The 26,217-nt window shown below is 34.1% G+C and overlaps 1 protein-coding gene across 1 annotated transcript in view; it reads right to left on the bottom strand.

Moving 5' to 3' along the window:
- The window catches only part of GRXCR1 (glutaredoxin and cysteine rich domain containing 1), a 92,981-nt gene that overhangs the window by 4,618 nt on the left and 62,146 nt on the right, over positions 1-26,217 (bottom strand). The window contains exon 2 of the mRNA XM_049789826.1: positions 23,996-24,238. Within this exon, the coding sequence (XP_049645783.1) occupies positions 23,996-24,238 (243 nt within the window). The remainder of the gene's footprint in view (positions 1-23,995; positions 24,239-26,217) is intronic.

Genomic DNA, 26,217 nt, shown 5'->3' with positions numbered 1-26,217 from the left:
AATTTACCAGTATTTCAGTGGAAGTGTATTACTGAGTCTACAAAATACTATTTAATTAAGAGTGACAGATCTCTATACTAAATCTAAAGATATAGGTTTTAATATTTTGCTATATAAATTAACAAAATGAGAACCTGAGCATTTTTAAGCAAGAAATTTAAGTGATTTCAAGTGAATGTTATTAGAGTTACAAAACACATTTACAAAAGCATAGCTTATTAGTCAAGATTTGTTCATATTGTAAACCTAGGTACTCACATAAAAAAGCAAAAGATGGAAAAACAAGATGATATATTCTCCAAGCAACTTTAAGTCAAAGTTAAAGATAACTTATTAGGGTCATAAAATAGCCCTGAATGTAGTAAATTTATGTCTTTGCTTTTCTCCCTGACATTTTGTAACCAAAGCTATTTCTACCCTGCCATAATGTGTATTTTTAATCAGACAGTATTAGCCACAGCAGTACAAACCACAAGTCACAAGGACAGATGACTGTAACTCTATTTATGTAAGAGATAGATTTCTGTGACATTGCATACAAAGCAGGATTTACAAATAGAATTATATTTCCACTTCACTTCCTCAAATATTTTGCTTCTAGTGAAATAATTTTGATTTTAAATTTATCTTTTCTAACAAGCTGAAAATATATATAAATTCTTCTGTTATTTTAAAGTATTAATAGTTTGAAAAAATTTATTTACTTTGTATTGATTAAATGCTGTCTGTGACAAAATAGTATGATGAAGAAATCTAAAAGCTTTGGCATGTTCTATCTGGTTGAACTCAATGATGGTAGATAAGGCTGACATCAAACCTGGAAACCATGTTTTGCTGAGGGTAGCTCCCAAAACATCAGAGTGAAGAAAACCATGTCATTAAGAACTTTTCCTCTAGTTCTTCAAACATAATATTCTATTTACACTGCTTATTATTATACAGAAAAAAGTAGTTTTTAAAAGATTAACTTAGCAATTGCTAACTTAGCAATTTAATTTATTGATATAAATGGTGTCATACATATATACTTATGTTCTTTTTCAATGCAACAAATATTTTAGCATTTATACAAGCTTAGTATTATATGTGCTTTTATTTTTAATGCAGATGTGTTACAGAGTGGGCTAGGATGTGGCAAACTAGTGACTCCTAGTGGTTTATACTTAATTGTTCAAATATTATTTTTCAGTGAATAAGAATGGAAAATTATATATGTATGGCTTTATTCCCTTCCAAAGAAAATTATTGTGACCAGAAATAATTTTAGTTTCTCATTTATACTCATAAAAATAAAATGCATGTATAAATTATTATTTTTTAAATTTTGATATAAAATAATGGTAACTATCTCAAAGTAAGAAAACTAAAATTAATTAATATATATTGATAAGACACAAAATTTAATACTCCATATCTAGAATTTTTTTGTAAACATAAATTAATGGCTGGTGACATAGTACAGAGTTTGAGACACTTTCTTTAAATGTGGACAACCTCAGTTCCACTTATATGGTTCCCTGAGCACCAAGTGAGGCCCAAAAATTCAATAATATAGAAAGAAGACAGAATTTTATAATGTAAATATACATTTTATATGTGTATGTAAAAAATCAAGAAAGATATCAACACATATGACATTATCCATAAAAACTGGTAGCCAAAGCTATTGCATAGCAGTAGGGCATTTGCCTTGCACACAGCCAACCCAGGAAGGACAAAGGACCCAGGTTTGATCTCCAGCATTTCATATGGTACCCCAAGCCTGCCAGGAGCCATTCCTGAGCACAGAGCCAGAAGTAACCACTAAGTGCCACTGGTTTTTGTGTGGACCAAAAACAAAAACAAAATAACCCTGAAAACTAGGAATATTAATTTCCAAATATCTCCTTTTAATAAATACAATATATTTTCATGAATATAAATAACAAAATTACTCTCATATATAGTTAAAAATATTAGAGTACTTTATTTTATTTTTTCAATATTTTGGGGTTTGGGACATAACTGGCAATACTCAGGGTTACTCCTGATATTGCACTGAGGAATTACTCCTGGTGTGGCTTGGGAGACCTTAACAATGCTGGAATTTGGGGCCGGAGCAGTGGCACAAGCGGTAGGGTGACTACCTTGCACATGCTAACCTTAGACAGATAATGGTTCAATCCCTCAGCTTCCCATAAGGTCCCCCAAGCCAGGAGAGATTTCTGAGCACATAGCTAGGAGTAACCCCTGAGCATCACTAGGTGTGGCCCAAAAACCAAACCAAAACAAACCGAAACAAAAACACAATACTGGAATTAAACTCAGTGGGTCACATGCAAGGCAAACACCTTATCCACTGTACTAGCTCTAGGCCCATAGTAAAGTAAAAAAGACTTAACAAAAATATACAAAAAGCAAAGCTATTCCATTTACTATATCATAAAAATGTATGTAAACTATATATGTATATATGCTGAAAAAATACAAAAATAAAAGTTATTACAGTAAAACAAGCAGTGCTCAGGGGTTACTCCTGGCTCTGCAATAAAAAATTGCCCCTTGCAGGCTCAGGGGACCATATGGGATGCCAGGAATCGAACCACTGTCAGTTCTGGGTTGGCTACATGCAAGGCAAATGCCCTACCACTGTGCTATCTCTCCAGCCCAATTTTATTTTTTATTTTTTACTTTATTTCTTTTATTTTTAATTTTATTTTTTATTATTTTTCTTACATACCATTCATCTAGAGAAATATTATACTCATTGAAAAAATACTATGGTTCTTATTGACTATCCTTACATATACATACCCTACCTCATTGACATATTCCACAAAATGGTAACTTATAGCGACTGATAAATTTACACTGACACATTGTTATCACCCAAAGCCCATTGTTTACATGATTATTTATTTTTAATATATGAATTTGAATAATAATTTGGACTGATAAATGATGGCATATAAACATGATGCTATATAGTCTTAAATAATAGAAACTTAAGTTCAGTAATTTTTTTACTTAGCTCTTCTTTGTTTCTTATCGATTTGTTTTTCTTTATCTTCTCTTACATATGATTTCTGCCTAAGTACCGTATTTGCCGGCGTATAAAATGACCCCCTAATTTTGCAGCTAAAACATAGGTTTAGGCCTATATTCACTGTATCAGACAGAACGTTCCTGTGCTGCAACTTTATGTACCACAGTGAGCCAATCACAGCAAGCAAAGGTTCAAAGGTTATACTGGAATAGACTTCCTCTCTGACTCTGGCCAATCTGAGCAGGCTTTTGACAGTGTAGATTCGGGTCCAGAACATTGTCTAATTTGCATGCATAAAAAGCCTGCTTGGATTGGCTGAGTTAGAAAGGCGGTCCGAGCAGCCTGGCAGTGATTGGTGCAGGATCGAGTTGGAAAATTCATTTTGTGGCAATATTCACACAATTTTCGTTTAGCGGCATATTGAAACATTTTTCGGGATATACTCGGCGTATAAGACGACCCCCGATTTTCAGTCGACTTTTTTTAGTTTCAAACATCATCTTATACGCTGGAAAATACGATAGTCAACTCTAGTTGACATGCAACTTCTAATCAAGACATATTAATCATTCAAGAGCTATCTTGGGCCAATTCTTCCGTAGACATTGAAACTTTCACTGCTCTACTCTTACTAAAGTCCAGTAAAATATTTCATACTCCTTTCCCAAAGATAAAACCTCCTCCAAGTCTTCTAAGGATCAGTATTATCCAAGAATGGCTTAAACTCATTGAATACACTCTGGTTGAATTTCTTCCACTAAATTATTGATAAAAGTCATAGACAGGAGTAACATCTATTCCACTCCTTAGAACATATATACCATTCAGTATAATATGTCTGGCTTTGATGTCTAGCAGAGACTTAAATGTCTTTCTTATATAATTTTAAGTCATTAAAATTAAAGTGTAGGGGCCGGCGAGGTGGCGCTAGAGGTAAGGTGTTTGCCCTGTAAGCGCTAGCCAAGGAAGGACCGCGATTTGATCCCCTGGCATCCCATATGGTCCCCCCAAGCCAGGGGCAATTTCTGAGTGCTTAGGCAGGAGTAACCCCTGAGCATCAAACGGGTGTGGCCTGAAAAAACAAAAAAATAAATTAATTAAATTAAATTAAAGTGTAATGTTATTATGTTACTAAATTGATAAATACATAATAAATAAATACAAGGAAAAGTCCATATCCTCACTTTATTTTCTCATTGTTTCAGCTCAGCTAGAGATTAACAAGGAACTAACTACCCAGAATCCAGGAAAATGAAAACATAAAGAAAGGAATAAAGGAGTATTTATATGGGAAGCCAAGGATTGAATCCCAGAAGAACATCATGCAAGGCAAACACCCTATCTGGTGGACTATCACTCCAGCTCTAATGTATTGTTAATTATTGATATTAATATCATATTAAATTCATTTAATATCATGTGTTTCATGTGAAAGTAAAACACATTTTTGTTAGAAATCTGGATGAAGAGTAAACTTCATCTGTAATTAAATCAGTATTTTCTATTGTCAACTTTAAATTTTAGTATGTTAATGTTTTCTAAGAAAGGAAGTAAAAAAGGAGCTTTTAAGAAAACTACATTTGTCTGATTTTTCTTCCCAAACTGAGGATAATGTAATAAAATACTTAAGTAATTTTAAAAACTAAATAAACCAAAATATATTAAAAATAACATTTTATAGGCGTATTTTAATATTAAAAGATATTTAAGTATTATTTTCTATTTTATCTATTTTATCTTCCTCACTATTTACTTCACTAATATTCTGAATATACTGGCAATCATAAACAATTTATAGTCATTTTATCATTACATTATTTACCTACATGAAGCTACTGTGCACAACTGGATCCCCTTCTGAATGTGGATTTTTTTTTGTTTGATTTGCAACAAAGATCCAATCCAGGTTGGCTACTTGTAGTGCAAGCAACCTACTAATCGTGTTATCGATCTAACCTCTGAGATCAAGAGTTTTGAGGCTGCTGAGGTAATTGAATAAAATTATGTTATAAATTATAATTTGTATTATAAATTATAATATAAATAAATATAATTAAGACAAATCTAATTGTCAACTATTTTTCACACTAGCACTAGAACTCTAATTATGAAATTGTGACAAGAGGAAAAAATGAAAAATAAAAGAATAATAAAGGCATTTGCCTTACATGGGGCTGACCTACGTTAAATCCCCTGCATCTCCTATGGTCCCCCCCGAGCGTACAAGTAGTGATTTCTGAGCCCAGCACCAGGAGTAACCCCTGTGGGCCACCAGGTATGTGGCCCAAAAAAACCCCCAAAAAATCTGGATATTAAAATGTAGTTTCAATGTTACAAAATAAAACAGCCAACATATATAGCATTTTTCATTATGCATATAAAGCAAAAAAAAATAACATTAGGTTATTTTTCTATGTTCTAATTTGAATAATGGTATTTGGTATGTGGAGAAATAAACATTTTAATAAAATTATTATCTCAATTTGACACATAGCACTTCTCTTCCTCAATTTCTTTTCAATCATATTCAGTCATTGTTCTCTAATGAAGGATACTTTCTCCATTCAATTTCAATGCTACACATATTGTTGTAGTCTAGAATGCTTCAGAAAACAGCTATATAGATTTCTGATAAAATGGTGACAAAGTTTTTTGACTAATTCTTTTATTTCTTATTTCTCGATTACCTATAGAAATAAAAGGGAAGAACTTGGAAATTTTTGATTCAGTGGAAAAAATTAAGACAGGGAAAATTCCAAATATTAGATGATTAATGAAAATATTATAAATGGAAAATTAGATAAAAACACAAGTTCCAGGGCCAGAGAGATAGCATGGAGGTAGGGCATTTGCCTTGCATGCGGAAGGATGGTGGTTCAAATCTCAGCATCTCATAACCCCTAAGCACTGCCAGGTGTGACCAAAAAACCAAAATAAATAAATAAATAAATAAAAAGTTCCAAAAAATCTGTCATATAAGGAAGCTTACTGCATAAAATAAAAATGAAAATACCTTCAATCATGTTACCAACACTCAGAAGTCTTCTCTAGGGAGCATGTAATCTATATACAGTAATGTATTAAAAAATCCTTAATCTGTTTATGTAAATTACTGAAATCTATAGTACTTTAGTAGTGAAGGGTTAATATTAAAGAATAAGATTGACAAACACAGGGCCAGAGCAGTGGCATGGAGCAGTAAGACATCTGTCTTGCTGGCGCTAGCCTAGGATGGTCGGCAGTTTGATTCCCCAGCATCCCATATGGTCCCCCAAGCCAGGGTTGATTTCTGAGCACATAGTCAGGAGTAACTCCGATCATCACCGGGTGTGCCTCCACCGAAAAACAATTAACAAGCACTATTGTATATAGTATCAACTAAAGAAATGACTTTTCCAACAGTGTCATTTATTACAATTTACATATCTTAATGTACCTACTAGCTGCATTGTTAAAAGAGGTTATTTGTTGGTACAAATATGTCATGTACAAAATCATCATGAGGAAAAATTCAGGTAAATGTACCAAGTCTTATCCTAAAAATAAAAATGTAGCTGGAGTGATGTAAGCTCGAAAAAGAAACAAAAAACCAGATTATTTCAGTCAGATATAAAATATACAGAAACAAGACAAAGAAAGAGGCAGATCCAAATCAAATAAAATCCTGGGTTCACAGAGGGGTAGAAAGAATGGGAGAAAATGGTCCAAGGATACAATGGAGTAGGATAGAGGAACATTGATACTTTTGGCTCAGTATGGTAGGTAACATATTTGTAGCGATATGAATTTATACTTTAAAACCTATATAAAGTTGAAACTCAACATTTCAATTTAAAATGTTTTTAATAAGTAGGAAGAGACAATTCAAGAATGTTTTTTGGTTTTGGTTTTGGTTTTGGTTTTTGGGTCACACCCAGGCAGCACTCGGGTTACTCCTGGGTATACGGTCAGAAATTGCTCCTGGAAGGTTCAGGGGACCATATGGGATGCCAGAATTCTATCTTTCCGGCCCTCAAGAATGTTTTGTACATGGTTAGAATTCAACAATTAGGACCCTTAACTTTCACTACTAAATAAATGAATGAATATCAAATTGTATTATCAATTTCAATTTTCTAATATTTTACTATAACATACATTGAAATGAAATTAAAAACCTGTTTTGACAACTTGAAGAAAATTTAACCTTGAATGAAGGTGTGGAGGTGAAGGGTTAAGAAAGAAGATTACTCTAGAGGTGATATAGAGACACCGATAGATTTTCAGGGGCACATTGATGCTGTGGAAGGAGGACGGTATCCATAAATATTAAAATTATTGAGAAAAATATAATAATTTTAAAGAATATTTAGTGTGAATTATTGACCTTTAACCTAAGATTTGTACTTGAAAGTGGAAAAGTGGCCTTTAAGAAAAAGATTTTTATTGCATTCTTTAAGAAATGACAGCATTGGTGTCTTTCTGTATTAATTCTCTCAGTCAAGGACATTATAGAATTGATTTATTTCCCATTTTTACTTGTAAAAAATCTGAAAAGACACAGTTGACCAAAATGAGCCAGGATTCTAAGCAGACCCAGAGTCCTTAAAACCATCTTCTCCCACCCATCTTTAGCAGATCTTTTGGCTTATGGAGAAAAATATTTTGTGGTTCAAACTCAGATCATTTTAGTGTCCAAAACTAGGACACTAAAAATAACTGTGTGATTTATAGGAATCCTAATGAGACAACTAAGAAAATACTTCCTATCCTCAATAAACTCTGATGCCTTGGAGTTCTTTTGGCGGGGAAGGGGGAGGGTTCTCAATAAAAGCTAATGGCAAGGAAACTTCATGAAATCCACATGGGATTAAACTAAATGTCAAAGAAGTTCCACTGTGTTTTACTTACTTATTAATGATTTAGAGATATCTCTACTGATAGGCAATTCACTTGAGAAAACACATCTTGGGTCTCTTGAGTTCTTTTATCCTGTATTTGATCCTCTAGATCTTTCTCAAAACTGAACTGAATGACACCTCATTATAAAGAATCAAAAATTTTCACACCTTAGGCATAGCATTAATTTTTTCTAGAAATCTTTATGCAAAAAAAGTGAGACATATAATTAAAAGCTCCTTTCCTCCATTTTTATAGAATTATTTTTTTCTCATTTTGCAAGTTTGAGCTAAATACTGGCTGCTTCTTAGAATTGATAATACTTACTAAAAAAGAAAAAACAAACTTCCAGCTATCTTCAGTCCAGCTTAAAAGCAGAGCTTGGATGCTGTTGAGGGTCTGAGACATGGCCAACAGAATCATCATGTTCACTATGCCCAGGGATTTCCAACAAAAAAAGTGAAATCACAATGGCAAAGCAAGACTACTCAAGATTGCAAAGTGATCTGTTATCCCCTGATAACTCTTTACCAACCAAACTGCACTGTCTGAAATATTAATTTTCAAAAGTGGAGCTAAGTGAGATTAATTTTTGCCTGTTTAGTCCACATACATCCTTCTACCTGAGCCTGAAAACCTAAACACAGGCTGAATTTCTTGGGTTTGTGTCTGGAATGGAGTTCTAAAGTTATGAAAACCAAATAAAATCAGCAACATGTTAGCTGTAATATTTCTGAGAAAACATTGTGCTATAAAGCGCATATGCTGCAAGGATAAACTACACTTTCTGTATCAATATAACCTTCAACATCTTGGTTATAGCCTCTCTTCTCCTGAAAACATTTTATCAGAACAGCAATTAGAATATGTCACAATTATCTTGCAGGGGTCCTCAAACTTTTTAAACAGGGGGCCAGTTCACTGTCCCTCAGACCATTGGAGGGTCTGACTATAGTAAAAACAAAACTTATGAACGAATTCTTATGCACACTGCATATATCTTATTTTGCAATGAAGAAACAAAACAGATACAAATACAATATGTGGCCCGCGGGCCATAGTTTGAGGACCACTGGTAGAGTGATGATATGTAAATGTATGTATTCTCTTCCAGCCCTTAAGTTCTGAGACTGCATGATGGGGATTAGATATTTCAAATAATTGAATGCCTAGAATATTGTTCAGTGCTTTATACACAGAGATGGTGTCCAGTGGTTGGTTGGTCAAGAATTGTTTGCCTCATTCCATTCCTTCTAGGCTGTACAGAGTAACCACTTTTAGGATTGCTTCTGGACACTACGAAGGCAACCCAAGTTTTCCAGTATGACTGAAGATCATAAGTCTTGTATTTAACATTCCAACCCAAGTTTCAGAGAACTCCAAATAAACAAAATTACTGGGAGAAAGATTTAGATATTTTTTGATCTGAGAAGACCTTCAATTAATTTTTCCTTATTTTAAATTGTCAAGAATAATTATATCTTGGATGTTATAATGTGTATGAATGGGAGTGTAATAATATTACTCAGAAAAGAGCCTAAAATTACTCCCGTCTACCCTATTCATTGCATGACCCTTCAATAAAGGTACAATACATCTGTAGGCTCCAATAGAGAATCACTTGAAAACCTCTAATTCTAATTCCTCAGTCACATCTCATGACTCCAAGAATCAGAGGGAAGCACAAATGGAAGGACACTTGCACCCATCCTCCTACTCAATTTTGTTAATTTTCTGCTGAGCAGACTCAGGTTATTCAGAGCAAATCCACAACTGGTTTCTCAACTCTCATTTCAGGGCTTATTGCTGAACAGGTGTTTCATTTTACTCATTCAGTTCATTCTTTTAGTCTAATCCAGAAAATAAACACCATCAGGACCAAACATATGGTCAGGTCTTTAGCTCAATTTTTGTTTTTGAAGAGAAAGGCATCTTGGGCTGAGCTCAATAAAGTGGGAGTCTAAAAGTAATTAAAATAAAAGCAAACCACAACAAAATGCATCACCATCTTACCTATGCATATGGAAGTCTGTCTCTTGGCAAAGTAGCTATTTACATTTTTAATTCCTATGTGAAATGATTGCTCAGTGCTAAATCCTGTGCAATATAGATCATAATCATATATAAATCATATGCAATATAATATCATAAAACAAACTAGATGTTTATAGAAAACTATGTTCTAAAGATTAAAAAATTTAAAAAAATACATGCATTTTCCTTTTATCCTTTTTCAGTTAAAACATAAATGATATTAAAAAATGGTTTAAATTTTTGTTCAGGATTAGAACCTAAATAGTAAAATATAATTATGATCGTTTTAATTTTTATTTTATTTTTTTGTTTTTTGGGGGATCTCACCTGGCAGCGCTCAGGGGTTACTCCTGGTTTGATGCTCAGAAATTTCTCCTGGCAGGCTCGGGGAACCATATAAGATGCTGGGATTCTAACCACCAACCTTCTGCATGCAAGGCAAATGCCTTACCCCCATACTATCTCTCTGGCCCTGACCATTTTAATTTTTGAGTTAATTTTTAATTGATCCACCCAACTTCTTATCAGAAGAGTAAGTATGGGCTTAAAGATTAACTAATAATTTTTCAATTTTTTTAAACTTAACTTTAGGTCAGCTATAAAGAAGGGAGTATCACAAATGATTTCTTCTTTTTCACATCAGTGTTAATGTTATTTCTTATATTGTGAGAGCCCTCTAGTGGTTGAAAATGTGTAAACCTCTGCTCATGTAATAGTTCAAAAACAACAAAACCTTTTATATGAGTAGATTTCAGGTTTCACTAGATATGGTTACTAAAAATTAAAATTTCTTATTATCTTTTAGCTGCACATAGAATGATATACTAATTTATTTTAAGCATTTTATATGAACAAAGAAAAATCTTAAATCTTCTAGTACAATTTTTTAAATCACTTCAATTATGAACAAATGTATTTTCTTTATAAAAAGATTCAAAATAGTTATCAATATCTTCAATTTGTTAATTTTTTCCAATTTAAATTTTTTAATTTTATATCCTCTTTAAATGTATATATTCAATAACTTAAAAATTTGTAATCTCCAAGTCCAAGGCACCAAATTTAAGACTCTGATTCTTACTTATTAAATAAATCTTCATTACTTCATGGACCTTTTGAACACTTTATAGAGAATTAAAACAGACAAAACTAGATGCGGCCAAGTTTTGGGCAGATTGATCAATGGGTTTTAAATTTAAGGAGATAAAGCTAGAATATATATTAGGAAAAAACAGGTGATTAAATATGTCTTTGGCCAATATTTAATATCTGCATGACTTAAAGAAAGTCCTCTTTTTTAATAATTCATGTCTGGTTGGATTCTATATAAATAGTACTCAAGTAATTACTATTATATGACTTTTAATTTCATTGAATTCCTGAAGCAATCAAAATATAAGGTGATGAAATTATAATCATAATAGCACCACATTTCTTCTGTAAGAAGGAACACTTACTTCTATTAACAAAGCTGAAGGTATAGATAAGAGTAGTAGACTAAGCATATTACTTACTAACACATTATTGGTGATGTTCCGGATTACTAAAGAATCAATAACATATAAAAAATATTTTATGCTTTAATTTAATCCCAGATAATTTGGATGACAAAATGCTCATAAAACAAATATTGCAAAATTATGGGCAACTGGAGTGTTAAAACATAATAACTGACTTCAACTAAGAAAAAATATGGCAACTTTCGTTATGAAAATGTCAATGAGTAGCCTCAACTCAAGCATAAAACCAAAATTCTATGTCAAAGTTCTGCAATTAGTACTTGGTTACAGTTATTGCTACTAGTGTGTTTGTGTTTTATGTACACACATCACTCTACAGGATGACCAAATGCTGTATATATATATATATATATATATATATATATATATATATATATATATATATATATATATAAGCAGATTATATTCTCTCTGTCTTGAAAAGGGCCTCTAGACTATGTGACCACTAGTCAATAGAGCACAAATAAAGAATTCAAGCAGAGATTTTTAAATATACTTGATAATTAAGCTATACCCTCTTTGATTAGTAGGAGTCTCTTTGCCATTGTTTGGTTCCAAGAAGTCTGCTGGACAGGGGAAGTCAGCCTAGACCACCCAGCTGCAACAAAATTACCAGCAAATAATAAAAACCAATCAAGCTCAATCAGATTTAATCCCTAAAACAATCCTGTTTTAATTTACTCTTTAGAATAGTCACAACATAAATAATTTTTAGCACCTGAAATTACTCCACTTTCAAGATATTTTACATTAGAGTTTTTTTATTTTCATTTGTTTATTTCTTAAACTACACCTAACAATGAATAATCCTGGCTCTGCATTCAAGATAGATCCTAGATGTCTCAGAGTAGCAAATGGGCTACTGGGGATTGAGTCCAGGTTGGTCATGTGCAAAGCACTTTACCACTTTACCTGCCATAGTTTATCACTCTGGCCCCACAATTTCACAATATTGACCTTAGAAATATCTTTCTGCCATAAAAGTCTTTTTTTAAATCTAATAAATGATCTTTTTCATAGAGATAAAAGTTTGAAGAAACTCTGTCCCCATTTTAGAATTGAATCTCCAGAGATACACCTAAATTTGAATTTTGGTTTTGCGATCTGAGGTATCTAAATCCTTTTAGACTTCTAAAGTTTTAATTATTTTCAAAAACAAAAGTTGAAATGGAATGTATTATTGTCAATACAATTAAATTTAAAAGAGATAATACATGTGAAACATTACCAAAATGAAGTCTAGAGAAAAATACAAGAGTTAAGGATCTTGCTTGCACACTTCTGACCATGATTCAATCCCTGATACCCCAAAGCACCTCCAGGGGAAATCCTATAGCATTTCCAAGTATGATTTAGCACTCACATTAAAAAAAAAAATTACAAGAATATTCTTTCAAGTTAGTTAATTTTCTACTGCCCTGGCGATTGTTTTACTATTGCTATTGTTGCTAAACTACTTAAAGATGGTTAAAAGAAATGACAAATAAACAATTATATAAGAAAGCATTATTAGTTTAAATGACAAGAGATGTATGGCTAAATTTCTTACTTGTTTTTGCCTGTATATTTGAATTAAGGTAAACAAAAAGAACAAATGAAAAAACACTTCAAATTTTAAACAGAGAAGCTTGGAGAGCAAACATCCATAAATCTACTATCAAATAAAATTTTGAAAATAGGACCAGGATCAGATGTCAGGAATGCATGCCTCTCATGCACAAAGAACCCAAAGGATAATATCACATGTCCACTCTCCACATAATACATCATGATATTACCATGGAAACCCTCAAGCATATCAGTCCTGAGTGGTCCTTACAATCCCTAAGACCTTTAGGCCTGAACAGCAACACTGATTGCTAGGCCCTAATACTGAATTATCTGACACAAGTAGCATGAGAGTGACTCTCAGTCTCATGAGGAAAAATTTTCCCCTTGCTTGTTTCCTGTTTTCCCCAATCTTCAGTTTTTAATTTGTCTGCTATAAAATGTTAGGAGGATAAAATAACTCAGCATCCTTGCCAATCTGCTCATTGAACTCTGTGCATATATTTTGACATCAGAAATCTTTGGTAGAGTTGCTATAATAACATTAAAATAAGGGAACTGCAGAATGTTCTCAAGCTTTTCCAATCACATCTCGTTTTGTCCAGAATTCTGTCTCCACATGTTTCTGCTTTTCTTCTTCATTCTCTGGCCTCTATTTTTGTTTCACATTTGCTCCAACCTACATTATGCAAATGATACACACATCTTGATTTTTTTTGTCCTTTATCCTACTGTAAACAAAATCAAATAGTGCAAGAGACTGCACAAACATGATAAGTTAAAAAAATAACTAACAATGGCTTCTTTTTCTCTCTAAAAATTATGTTTTATGGGGACAGAGGTCAAGGGAATTCAGATATATTGGTAGTGTTATGGAAAGTCAGAACTAAATATCCAAACCACAAAGTCAGTACTGAAATCAGAAAACCCAAATTTTAACAACAAAACTTAAAAGGTGCCTGCTAAGATGGAGAGGGGGTGAATGGGATAAACTCTGGACTTTGCTGGAGGGAGTTTGACATGGGTGGTGGACTTTTATAACTAAAACTCAAATATGAGTAACACTGTATGTAGAGCATGTTGCTTTAAATTTTTTAAATGATAAAAAAAAATTATGTTTCACCATTTGCCTAAACCCAGCAGAGGGCATCCTTCCATTTCAGATGTATTAATATTGCAGAAAAAAATTCTGCCCTTCCTGACAACTGCAGTGGAATTTAAATAAAGACTGTTAGAGAGAGAGAAAGAGAGAGAGAGAGAGAGAGAGAGAGAGAGACAGAGACAGAGACAGAGACAGAGAGAGATTCTTTGTGGGGAGTGACTTTAAGTGGTTCTGGAATGGTTAACTGCTTTTTGAATTATAAACTTATAGTAGTTATTTTATTAAAAAAAAGAGAGAGAGAGAGAAGGGCCTGGAGAGATAGCACAGCGGTGTTTGCCTTGCAATCAGCCGATCCAGGACCAAAGGTGGTTGGTTCGAATCCCAGTGTCCCATATGGTCCCCCGTGCCTGCCAGGAGCTATTTCTGAGCAGACAGCCAGGAGTAACCCCGGAGCACCGCCGGGTGTGGCCCAAAAACCAAAAAAAAAAAAAAAAAGTTAAAAAAAAAAGAGAAGAGCAGGAAATAAGGAAGAAAAAATTAAAGGAAAGAAAGAAGAAAGAAAAGAAGGAAGGAAGGAAGGAAGGAAGGAAGGAAGGAAGGAAGGAAGGAAGGAAGGAAGGAAGGAAGGAAGGAAGGAAGGAAGGAAGGAAGGAAGGAAGGAGGAAGGAAGGAAAAGGAAAGGAAAGGAAGAAGAAGAAGAAGGAAGAAGGAAGGAAGGAAGGAAGGAAGAAGAAAGAAAGAAAGAAAGAAATAAAGAAAGAAAGAAAGAAAGAAAGAAAGAAAGAAAGAAAGAAAGAAAGAAAGAAAGAAAGAAAGAAAGAAAGAAAGAAAGAAAGAAAGAAAGAAAGAAGAAAGAAAGAAAAAGAAAGAAAGAAAGAAGAAAGAAAGAAAGAAAGAAAGAAAGAAAGAAAAAGAAAGAAAGAAAGAAAGAAAGAAAGAAAAGAAAGAAAGAAAGAAAGAAAGAAAGAAAGAGAGAAGAGAAGAAAGAAAGAAAGAAAGAAAGAAAGAAAGAAAGAAAGAAAGAAAGAAAGAAAGAAAGAAATAAAGAAAGAAAAAAGAAAGAAAGAAAGAAAGAAAAAGAAAGAAAGAAAGAAAGAAAGAAGAAAGAAAGAAAAAAGAAAGAAAAGAAAGAAAGAAAGAAGAAGAAGAAGAAAGAAGGAAGGAAGAAGGAAAGAAGAAGAAGAAAAAAAAAAAAGAAAAAAAAAAAAAAAGAAGAAAGAAGAAGAAAGAAAGAAAGAAAGAAAGAAAGAAAGAAAGAAAAAGAAAGAAAGAAAGAAAGAAAGAAAGAAAGAAAGAAAGAAAAAAGAAAGAAAGAAAGAAAGAAGAAAGAAAGAAAGAAAGAAAAAAAAGAAAGAAAGAAAGGAAGAAAAAGAAAGAAAGAAAGAAAAGAAAGAAGGAAGAAAGAAAGAAAGAAAGAAAGAAGGAAAGAAAGAAAGAAAGAAAGAAAGGAGAAAGAAAGGAAGGAAGGAAGGAAGGAAGGAAGGAAGGAAGGAAGGAAGGAAGGAAGGAAGGAAGGAAGGAAGGAAGTGCTCTGTCTGCCTGAAACTGTGCTTCTGAATCCTCGAAGTTTTCCTCAGAGGCCTAGGGAGTGCACCCCCAAAAGACTGCATTTTGAAGCTGCTGAGTGAGTACATTCTGGGGCTGCAGGATCGCTCTGCTCTGCTGTGCCTTTGTTCACTCTGAGGACTGTCAATTAGAGGCAGCAGAAGAACATGGCCACTTCGCTTCACTTAATCAATGAACCCCACCACAACTCGCAGGAAAAACCACACTACAAGTGTGACAATGGGGAAACCTCACAGGCAAACACCATCCACAGAGAATGAAGACAAAAGCTTGGATGACCTAATAAATTCCAACCACCTGATTAACCTTTCAGATAACGAGTTTAGAATAGAAATATGGAATATGTTCATAGAACTCAAAAAGAGCATAGATCGATCTGAAGAGAACACAAAGACAGAAAACAGAAAACTCCAAACTGAAATAATAGATCTGAAAAACACAGTTGCTCAACTGAAAAACTCAATGGATAGCCTCGCCAACAGGATATCAGAAGCTGAGGAGAGAATCGGAGTACTGGAAGATGTGATGCAGAAAAACTCAACACAACAGAAGAAATTGGAAAAGAAACTTAAGACAAACGAACAGGCAATGGAAAAAGTACTCAAGGCATGCGAACAGATGAAAATAGAAGTCTTTGATAAACTCAACAGAAACAACATAAGAATCATTGTAGTACCAGAAACCCAGGGAGGAGATCTCCAAGAAGAATCAACTGTCAAAGACATCATCAAAGAGATACTCCCAGAGTTAAAGACTACATGCAATCAAATCCTGCATGCCCGAAGAATACCAGCTAAAAGAGACCCAATGAAAAACACCCCAAGACATATCCTCATTACAACGACAAATCCCATAGATAGAGATAGAATACTGAAAGCAGCAAGATCAAAAAGGGAAATTACATTCAAAGGAGCATCCCTAAGACTTACAACAGACATGTCACAAGAAACTCTCAAGGCCAGAAGACAGTGGTGGGATATTGTGACAAGACTGAATGAAATGAATGCCTCACTGAGAATACTGCACCCAGCCCAACTCACATTCAGGTTTGGAGGAAGAATACACAGCTTCATGGATAAACAACAGCTAAGAAATTTCACAGATGATAAACCAGCCTTAAAGGAAAAACTGACAGGTCTACTCTAAGACAAGAGAGACCAACAAACACAGCAAACTTATCTACAAAGATGACATTAAATCCTATGACAATCATCTCCCTCAATGTCAATGGACTAAATTCACCAATTAAAAGACACAGAGTGGCAAAATGGGTCAAAAAGATGAATCCAACCTTCTGTTGCCTACAAGAAACACATCTCAATAGTCAGAACAAACATAGACTCAAAATCAAAGGCTGGAAGAAAATCATCCAAACAAACAACACCCTCAAAAATGCTGGGGTGGCCATATTAATATCTGGTGACACCAACTTTATACTCAGAAAAGTGGTAAAGGACAAAGATGGACACTATATACTAATCAAGGGATATGTGCAACAGGAAGAATTAAGACTATTAAACATATATGCACCCAATGAGACCAGAAAATTATCTAATACAATTACTGACAAATCTGAAAGAAGAAATCAATAATAAAACAATCATTGTGGGAGACTTCAACATGGCCCTATCAACACTTGATAGGTCAACCGGACTGAAACCCAACAAAAACATACTAGCCCTGTAAAGAGTTATGGAAGAAAGAGGACTAGTAGATATATACAGGACACTCCATCCCAAAAAACCTGGATACACATTCTTTTCCAATGTACATGGGTCATTCTCCAGAATAGACTACATACTGACGCATAAAACATACCTGCATAAAATCAAGAGGATAGAAATTTTGCAGGCTACTTTTGCTGATCTGAAATTAGATGTGAACTACAAAGCCACACAGAAGAAAAACTAACAATTGGAAATTAAACACCCTGCTACTGAAAAACCAGTGGGTCCGAGATGAAATAAAAAAGGAAAGCAAAACTTTCCTGTAAACAAATGACAATGAAGATACAAACTGCCAGAATCTATGGGACACAGCAAAAGCAGTCCTGAGAGGAAAATTTATAGCTCTACAAGCACACATCAGGAAGAAAGAAGGAGCATACCTGAATAACTTAATGGCGCAGCTCAAAAAAATTAGAAAATGACCAACAAAATGAACGAAAAAAAGGGAGAGAGAAGGAAATAACAAAGCTGAAAGCAGAACTCAATGAAGTGGAAAATCAAAAAGCAATCCTAAAGATCAACATAGCAGAAGCTGGTTTTTTGAAAAAATAAACAAGATTGACAGACCATTGGCAAAACTCACAAAGAAAGAGAGAGAGAAATCTGATAACCCGTATTAGAAATAAAAAGGGGGAGATCACGACAGATATTGCAGAGATCCAAAAGGTAATCAGAGACTACTTTGAGAAACTTTATGCTACAAAACATGAGAACCTAGAAGAAGAAATGGAAAAATTCTTGGACACTTATAACCTTCCACATCTAAGTAAGGAGGATGTAGCATATCTAAACACCCCCATCACTACTGAGGAAATTGAAACTGTAATCAAACATCTGCCCTCCAAAAAAAGCCCAGGCCAGATGGTTTTCCTAATGAATTTTTTCAAATCTTTCAAGAGGAGCTACTACCAATCCTAGCCAAGCTCTTCCATGAAATTGAAAAAACGAAAACACTCCCAAAGAGCTTTTATGAAGCCAACATCACCTTGATACCAAAACCAGACAGAGACACTACTAAAAAAGAAAATTACAGACCAATATCTCTGATGAATGCTGATGTAAAGATCTTCAACAAAATCCTGGCAAATAGGATCCAATGCATCATCAAGAAGATCATACACTATGACCAAGTAGGTTTCATCCCAGAAATGCAAGGACGGTTTAATATCAGTAAATCTATTAACATAATACACAACATCAAAAACAAGAAAAATAAAAATCACATGACCATATCAATAGATGCAAAGAAAGCATTTGATAAGCTCCAACACCCATTCTTCATCAAAACTCTCAGCAAGATGGGAATGGAAGGAACCTTTCTCAATATAGTTAAGGCTATCTACCACAAGCCAGTGGCAAATATTATCCTCAATGGAGAAAAAGTAAAAGCCTTCCCTCTAAATTCTGGCACAAGACAAGGCTGTCCTCTCTCACCACTCCTATTCAACATAGACTGTAAGTACTTGCTATAGCGATTAGGCAAGAAAAAGATATCAAGGGAATCCAGGGAGGAAAGGAAAAAGTCAAGCTCTCACTGTTTGCAGATGACATGATACTCTACTTAGAAAACCCTAAAGACTCTACCAAAAAGCTTCTAGAAACAATAGACTCATATAGCAAGGTGGCAGGCTACAAAATTAACACACAAAAATCAATGGCCTTTCTATACACTAATAGTAATAAGGAAGAAATGGACATAAAGAAAACAACCCCATTCACAATACTGCCACACAAACTCAAATATCTTGGAATCAACTTGACTAAAAATGTGAAGGACCTATACAAAGAAAACTATAAAACTCTGCTCCAAGAATAAGAGAGGACACGTGGAAATGGAAACACATTCTCTGCTCATATATTGGCAGGATTAACATCATCAAAATGGCAATACTCCCCAAGGCATTATACAGATTTAATGCCATCCCTCTAAAGATACCCATGACATTCTTCAAAGAAGTGGATCACACACTTTTGAAATTCATTTGGAACAATAAACACCCTCGAATAGCTAAGGCAATCATTGAGAAAAAGAATATGGGAGGAATTACTTTCCCCAACTTTAAACTGTACTACAAAGCAATAGTTATCAAAACAGCATGGTATTGGAATAAGGACAGACCCTCAGATCAGTGGAATAGGCTTGAATACTCAGAAAATGTTCCCCAGACATACAATCACCTAATTTTTGATAAAGGAGCAGGAAATCCTAAATGGAGCAGGGAAAGCCTCTTCAACAAGTGGTGTTGGCACAATTGGATAGCCACTTGCAAAAAATTGAACTTAGACCCCCAGCTAACATCATGTACGAAGGTAAAATCCAAATGGATTAAAGACCTCGATATCAGCCCCAAAACCATAAGATATATAGAACAGCACATAGGCAAAAACACTCCAGGACATTACAGGCATCTTCAAGGAGGAAACTGCACTCTCCAAGCAAGTGAAAGCAGAGATTAACAGATGAGAATGTATTAAGCTGAGAAGCTTCTGCACCTCAAAGGAAATATTGACCAGGATACAAGAGCCACCCACTGAGTGGGAGAAACTATTCACCCAATACCCATCAGATAAGGGGCTAATCTCCAAAATATACAAGGCACTGACAGAAATTTACAAGAAAAAAAAATCTAATCCCATCAAAAAATGGGGAGAAGAAATGGACAGACACTTTGACAAAGAAGAAATACAAATGGCCAAAAGACACATGAAAAAAATGCTCGACATCACTAATCATCAGGGAAATGCAAATCAAAACAACGATGAGATACCACCTCACACCCCAGAGAATGGCACACATCACAAAGAATGAGAATAAACAGTATTGGCGGGGATGTGGAGAGAAAGAAACTCTTATCCACTGCTGGTGGGAATGCCGTCTAGTTCAACCTTTATGGAAAGCAATATGGAGATTCCTCCAAAAACTGGAAATTGAGCTCCCATATGATCCAGCTATACCACTCCTAGGAATATACCCTAAGAACACAAAAATTCAATACAAAAACCCCTTCCTTACACCTATATTCATTGCAGCACTATTTACCATAGCAAGACTCTGGAAACAACCAAGATGCCCTTCAACAGACGAATGGCTAAAGAAACTGTGGTACATATACACAATGGAATATTATGCAGCTGTCAGGAGAAATGAAGTCATGAAATTTTGCTATACATGGATGTACACGGAATCTATTATGCTGAGTGAAATAAGTCAGAGAGAGAGAGAGAAAAAAACACAGAATGGTCTCACTCATCTATGAGTTTTAAGAAAAATGAAAGATATTCTTGCAATTATAATTTTCAGACACAAAAGTGAAAGGAGATGGAAGTTCCAGCTCAACTCATGAAGATCATCACAAACAGGGATGAGTTTAATTAGAAAAATAACTACATTTTGAACTGTCCTAATAATGAGTATGTACGAGGGAAATGGAAAACCTGTCTAGAGTACAGGCGGGGGTTTGGTGGGAGGAGGGAGATTTGGGACATTGGTGATGGGAATGTTGCACTGGTGATGGGTGGTGTTCTTTACATGACTGAAACCCAAACATATCAGGTATGTAATCAAGGTGTTTAAAAAAATTTTACGCAAACACATACATGTGTGAAACTGTGCAAAAAAATGCCAAACTACCTCCAAATCCAAGCAATAATAAAACAAAATGTCTCTAAGATGAGGTAGTTTGGGGGAAGAATCTAGAAAATCAACTTTGCAAAAGCAAGCAGCTTCCATTCCATTCTGGGACCACACTCTCACAAAAAAAGAAAAGAAAAGAAAAGAAAAAAAGAGACATCTCCACCTACAACCTTTGTCTCCTGCATTATTTCTCAAATGAAAAAATACAGAAAGACATTGCAACCTGTCAAGTAGGTTCTCACACTCTTTTTTTTTGTATTTGTTTTTTTAACTCTTTTTTATTTATTAAACATCTTGATTACAAATATGATTGTGATTAGGTTTCAGTCATGTAAAGAACACCCCCCTTCACCAGTGCAACATTCCCACCACCAATATCCCAAATCTCCCTCCATCCCACTCCATCCCCATCTGTACTCTAGACAGGCTTTCCAGATCCCTCATTCATTCACATGATTATGGTAGTTCTCAGTGCAGTTATAGCTCACTCTTTGTGGTGAGCTTCATGGAGTGAGCTGGAAGTTCTAGCCCTCCTCTCTTTGTCTCTGAGGAATGTTGCAAAAATGACTTTTATTTTTCTTAAAACCCATAAATGAGTGAGACTATTCTGCATCTCTTTCTCTCTCTCCCTCTGACTTATTTCACTCAGCATGATAGATTCCATGTACATCCATGTATAGGAAAATTGCATGACTTCATCTCTCCTGACAGCTGCATAATATTCCATTGTGTATATGTACTACAGTTTCTTTAGCCATTCACACTCTTACAAGCTCTCTCTCTCTTTTTCTTTTAGGCACTGTGGTTCACAATATTGTTACTAAAATGGTATCATGTTTATCCTTTCAGCATCCAGTTCTTGTCCAGAGTGATAATTTTCAACTATCATTGTCATAATAGTCCCTTATCTGCCCTAACTGCACTATGCCCTCTGTCGCAAACTTCCTACCTTGGACTAGTTCTCCTAGCCTATGTCTCTATTGTCTTTTCTTTAATATATCACAAATGAGTATGATCATTCTATGTCTTTCCCTCACCTTCAGACTCACTTCATTTGACATAATACTTTCCATATCCATCCATCCATAAGTAAATTTCATGACTTTATTTTTCCTAGGATCTGGGTAGTATTCCATTGTGTAGGTATGCCATTGTTTCTTTATCCACTCATCTCTTGGTCACTTTGGTTGTTTCCTGATTCTGGCTATTGTGAATAGTGAAATGTCCTAATTTTTATCAATGACATTTTTTTCTGTGGATAAGTTTTTCAGATTCTTTTCCTATAAAAATGTGTTAGAGATATGGAATAATATGCAAAATGTAGCATAATTCAGACAACACTTAGCAGATGTTTATTGAATGCTATGTACCAAGTCCTTTTCTTAGTGTCAAGAATAAATGAGCAAATAAGCCACCAGAGACCAGAGACCCCCACTGAAGATGATATATCAAAGAACAGCATTTTTACAACCAGCCAGATCCTAACTTCTGAATTTGTCTCTGACTCTATATATGACTCAAAGGAGTTAATGTATTCTATTATAAAACATGAATAATATCAACACTAATTAAAATATTGTTCTGGGTACAGAAACTAAACATACATAATACATACATAAATAAAATAAAATCTTTATATTAGTCTATATGATTTTTACTATCAGTCTCATTTCACAAAGGCATAAACAAAAACATCAACTTATGACCTGCCTAGAATCATATAGAACATGTTCAGAATGGGAACATGAACAAGACTGATTCTGTCATGCCTCTTAATCTGCAAGCAATAAAGAAGGGTTCATTTCTAAGACTAATCTGAGATTAGATAAAATGAAATATTTATTACAGAGTGCAGAATAGTAGATTAAAATTTATATATACACTTGTATATACTGTAAACAAATGTACTGGTATATATTGAAAGAGAAATAGTTTGGTGCTTCAAATCAAAATTCCTCTGTTTCACAATGTGTCCAGCTCTGATTAAAGGTAACATTGCATAATGTCTTAACTATTGAATCAGTTTCTCCACATTTATCTTTCCTTAATATGGCAGGTTATCTTTAACAGCTTTAAGACTAGACAGGTGAGCAAAACATTGATTCCCAGAGAACAAAAAGGAATATCTGTTCTGGACTTTCCTGGCATTCCCGAAATCTGACAGTTAAGACCAAGTTCAAAAGAAAGCCAAGATGTAGGTATCCATTGAGACCTGAGAATCCCTCTTTGCTCTCTAAGAAGTGATCATGTAGATATTCTACCAACTCAACCTTTCACTCTTTCCAAAGTGCAGGTTCCAGAGCCTCCTTCTTAAATTCCTTGCTGATTGGTATGTTCATTAAACAATGGGAGTTAAGTTAACCGTATGATTCAAAAAGAAATGACACAGGCATGTTTTCCCCCCTCAGAGAGTTTTCTCTGAATGCTTTAATTCAGAATTGGTATCTCACACTGCTAAAATACCAAGTTCAAGAATAATTTTAAACAGCAAGCAGATAAAAGTATAACTCCAGACATCAATTTTGTTGATTTCGTTTCAAGACTATTATTGTAGGTTCATTCATTCAATAGGAAACTGGGTACTGATGATGAAGTGCCTGATAAGTTATTAATGTGTATCTGCAAATATTCCATTTCTCTTTGCCTGTACTAAGCATCAATTTTATTGCACATGCCAAGCTGCACAATGCAAATTTCAACTCAACTGAACATCTCGAAAATATATCCAATTCAACAAGGCAATTTCATGCTGATTTCATCTCTCCATGCTTCTCCAGGGATGAATACTTGCAACACATCATTTGGTATAAAAGAAATGCTTCAGTATCTTTCTTCAGTTTAAACTCCAAAACAAGTGCTTTGTTAGTTATACTGCATGCTACAATATATTAGTCTTATAGATTTCTGTCATCAATTTTTGGGGTCCATAAAAGTGATTTTTTTCTTTAGCAGAATACTTACCCCAAGATAATGGCCATCAATGAACACAACGGGGAGGGAAGGAGCTTCTGAAACTCGTCGACAGCGTTCATCTAGTTCTTTTCCATAGTCACCATTCAATGCAATATTTTTCTCTTCAAATTTTACTCGATGATTTTGGAAAATCTTTCTAACCAGTTCACATCTTTCAAAGGTTGTCCGGACCACACGAAGACAAGTGGTATAAATCACTACGCGGTCAAATTCTAGTTCAGTTGATGGTTGCTGGAAGGAAAAATATTGCAACATAAAATGTTTGCACTTTTTCATCATCTTATTTAATGCAGTTAAGTTAGGAGGAATCAGGGAGATAGTACATGGGGAATAGCACATGGCCTCGTGCCTGGCTGAATCTAGTTCAATTTTTAGCACCATATGTTACCCTGAGCACTGCCAGATGTGCCTTTAAACCAAAGCAACAACAACAAAAACAACAAAAGCAAAAACAAAGAAATTGCTGGTGTTCCTTCTGTATATTAAAAACTTGTAATAAAAGTTCAATGATATATTTCTTTTTCATCAGAATATTAGTAACCAAAATAGGGTAATAACTTATAAACATGACATGTGATTGGCAGTATATTTTTATATTTTAGGAAAACATAGTTTAAATGTCTTTAAATGTCTTAAAAAGTCTCAAATGACATGCAATGTAGGGAAACAATCGATATTTTTCTTAAGATATGTGTCAATTATTCAAATATTTTATGTGCATAAAATATTTGGTGCATTAAAAAAGGAAGCAGAATATTTAAAATCATTTGAGGATTCTTTTACTTACCAACTCATTACATTTTATAAACTTTGAACTAATATTTTCTGAGAATATCAAGATTGATTATAGGATTATATTCTGAGGTTTAATTAGATTAGTGTAAGAATGTATGTTTTAATGAGTGTTAGGGAGAAAGTATTCCACAAGGAATAAAGATTGAACTACAGTGTTTAAATAAAGTAATTAATTTTAATAATAAAATTTAAATATTTTTCAAAAATGTAATAAAAGATTGAGTGATTCAAAAATATGCAGAGAAATAACACTAAAATGTGCAGTGGTCAAAGCCACACATAAAAATAAAATGAGAAAATAGCACACTGCAACAAAGGCAAACTAATTTTCAAAACCAAAGTGAAAATTCCACATTTCTTAATTCTTTTTTAGCTCATGAGTTAGCCAGAAAAGATCTACCCCATCAGTTTCCCTTGGAGAAAATTGAATGCAATGCAACTATACCATGTTAATAAAGGAATATATCAATCTTTAAGGAACAATAATTGTTAAACATTTTACTGCTTGCAAATCCATATGAAATTAAACTATGATTGGAAAGAGCTAAATTCTAAAATCACAAAATTTACTACTACATACCACTTTTTGTTTCTTTTTTTTCCTTTGTTACATACCAACACTTTTTATTCAAAGGAATCAGATATTTTGGCAAGAAGTAGAAATAATACCGACAGTCCTGAAAATTTTAGAAGTCATGAAGATAGCTTAGCAATATTAGTCCACATCTCCTTGAGAATTTTTCTCCTGATAATATTTGAAACTTACAAGAAATATTTAATTTTGATATAATTTAGATAGCATAGAAATGACATAAATACTGGGGCTACTTGATTTTAAGGAGTGAGAGACAGGGAATGTGCCACCTAAAAAAAGAAAGTTATTTGGTATCAAGAAATAATTACAGGTATGTCACTCAGTGTTGTCAGGCATAGACTTCAAGTATTATTATTATTATTATAGTAAAAGGTTTGATTTCTATTTAATAACATGTTTTATTATAAAAACACATGTAGATGATAAGTTCGTAATGGGCCATGTTTATAGACTCAATCTTTTCTTGAAAGCTCTGAAATATTGTGGGTACATTGACACAGCAGAAAGATGACAATCTTTAAAATAAATAGCAAGCCATGCCCCTACCCAGCTGAATTTATACCTGCTGCATCCATAATTCATATTCACTGCTTTGCCTATTGCTCAGCTTCACCTCTCCCCTACAGTTCTCTGCAGAGATGACAATCTTACCAAACTCCAGGTATGCTGATATCTTTGCTGACAGTTCCAGGGCTTTTTTTATAGCAAATGGGAGTACCCTCCCACCTCATTCCACTTCCGAGATGATTGACAGCAGTAACCATGCCCACAAAAACAGTCTTCATGTTCGCACCAAGTCAGCTCCATAGACTAATCTCAT

Source organism: Suncus etruscus, chromosome 16 (genome assembly GCF_024139225.1).
Source record: "Suncus etruscus isolate mSunEtr1 chromosome 16, mSunEtr1.pri.cur, whole genome shotgun sequence".
In the NCBI taxonomy this organism is placed as follows: domain Eukaryota; kingdom Metazoa; phylum Chordata; class Mammalia; order Eulipotyphla; family Soricidae; genus Suncus; species Suncus etruscus.
This window is presented reverse-complemented; position numbering and strand designations above follow the sequence as displayed.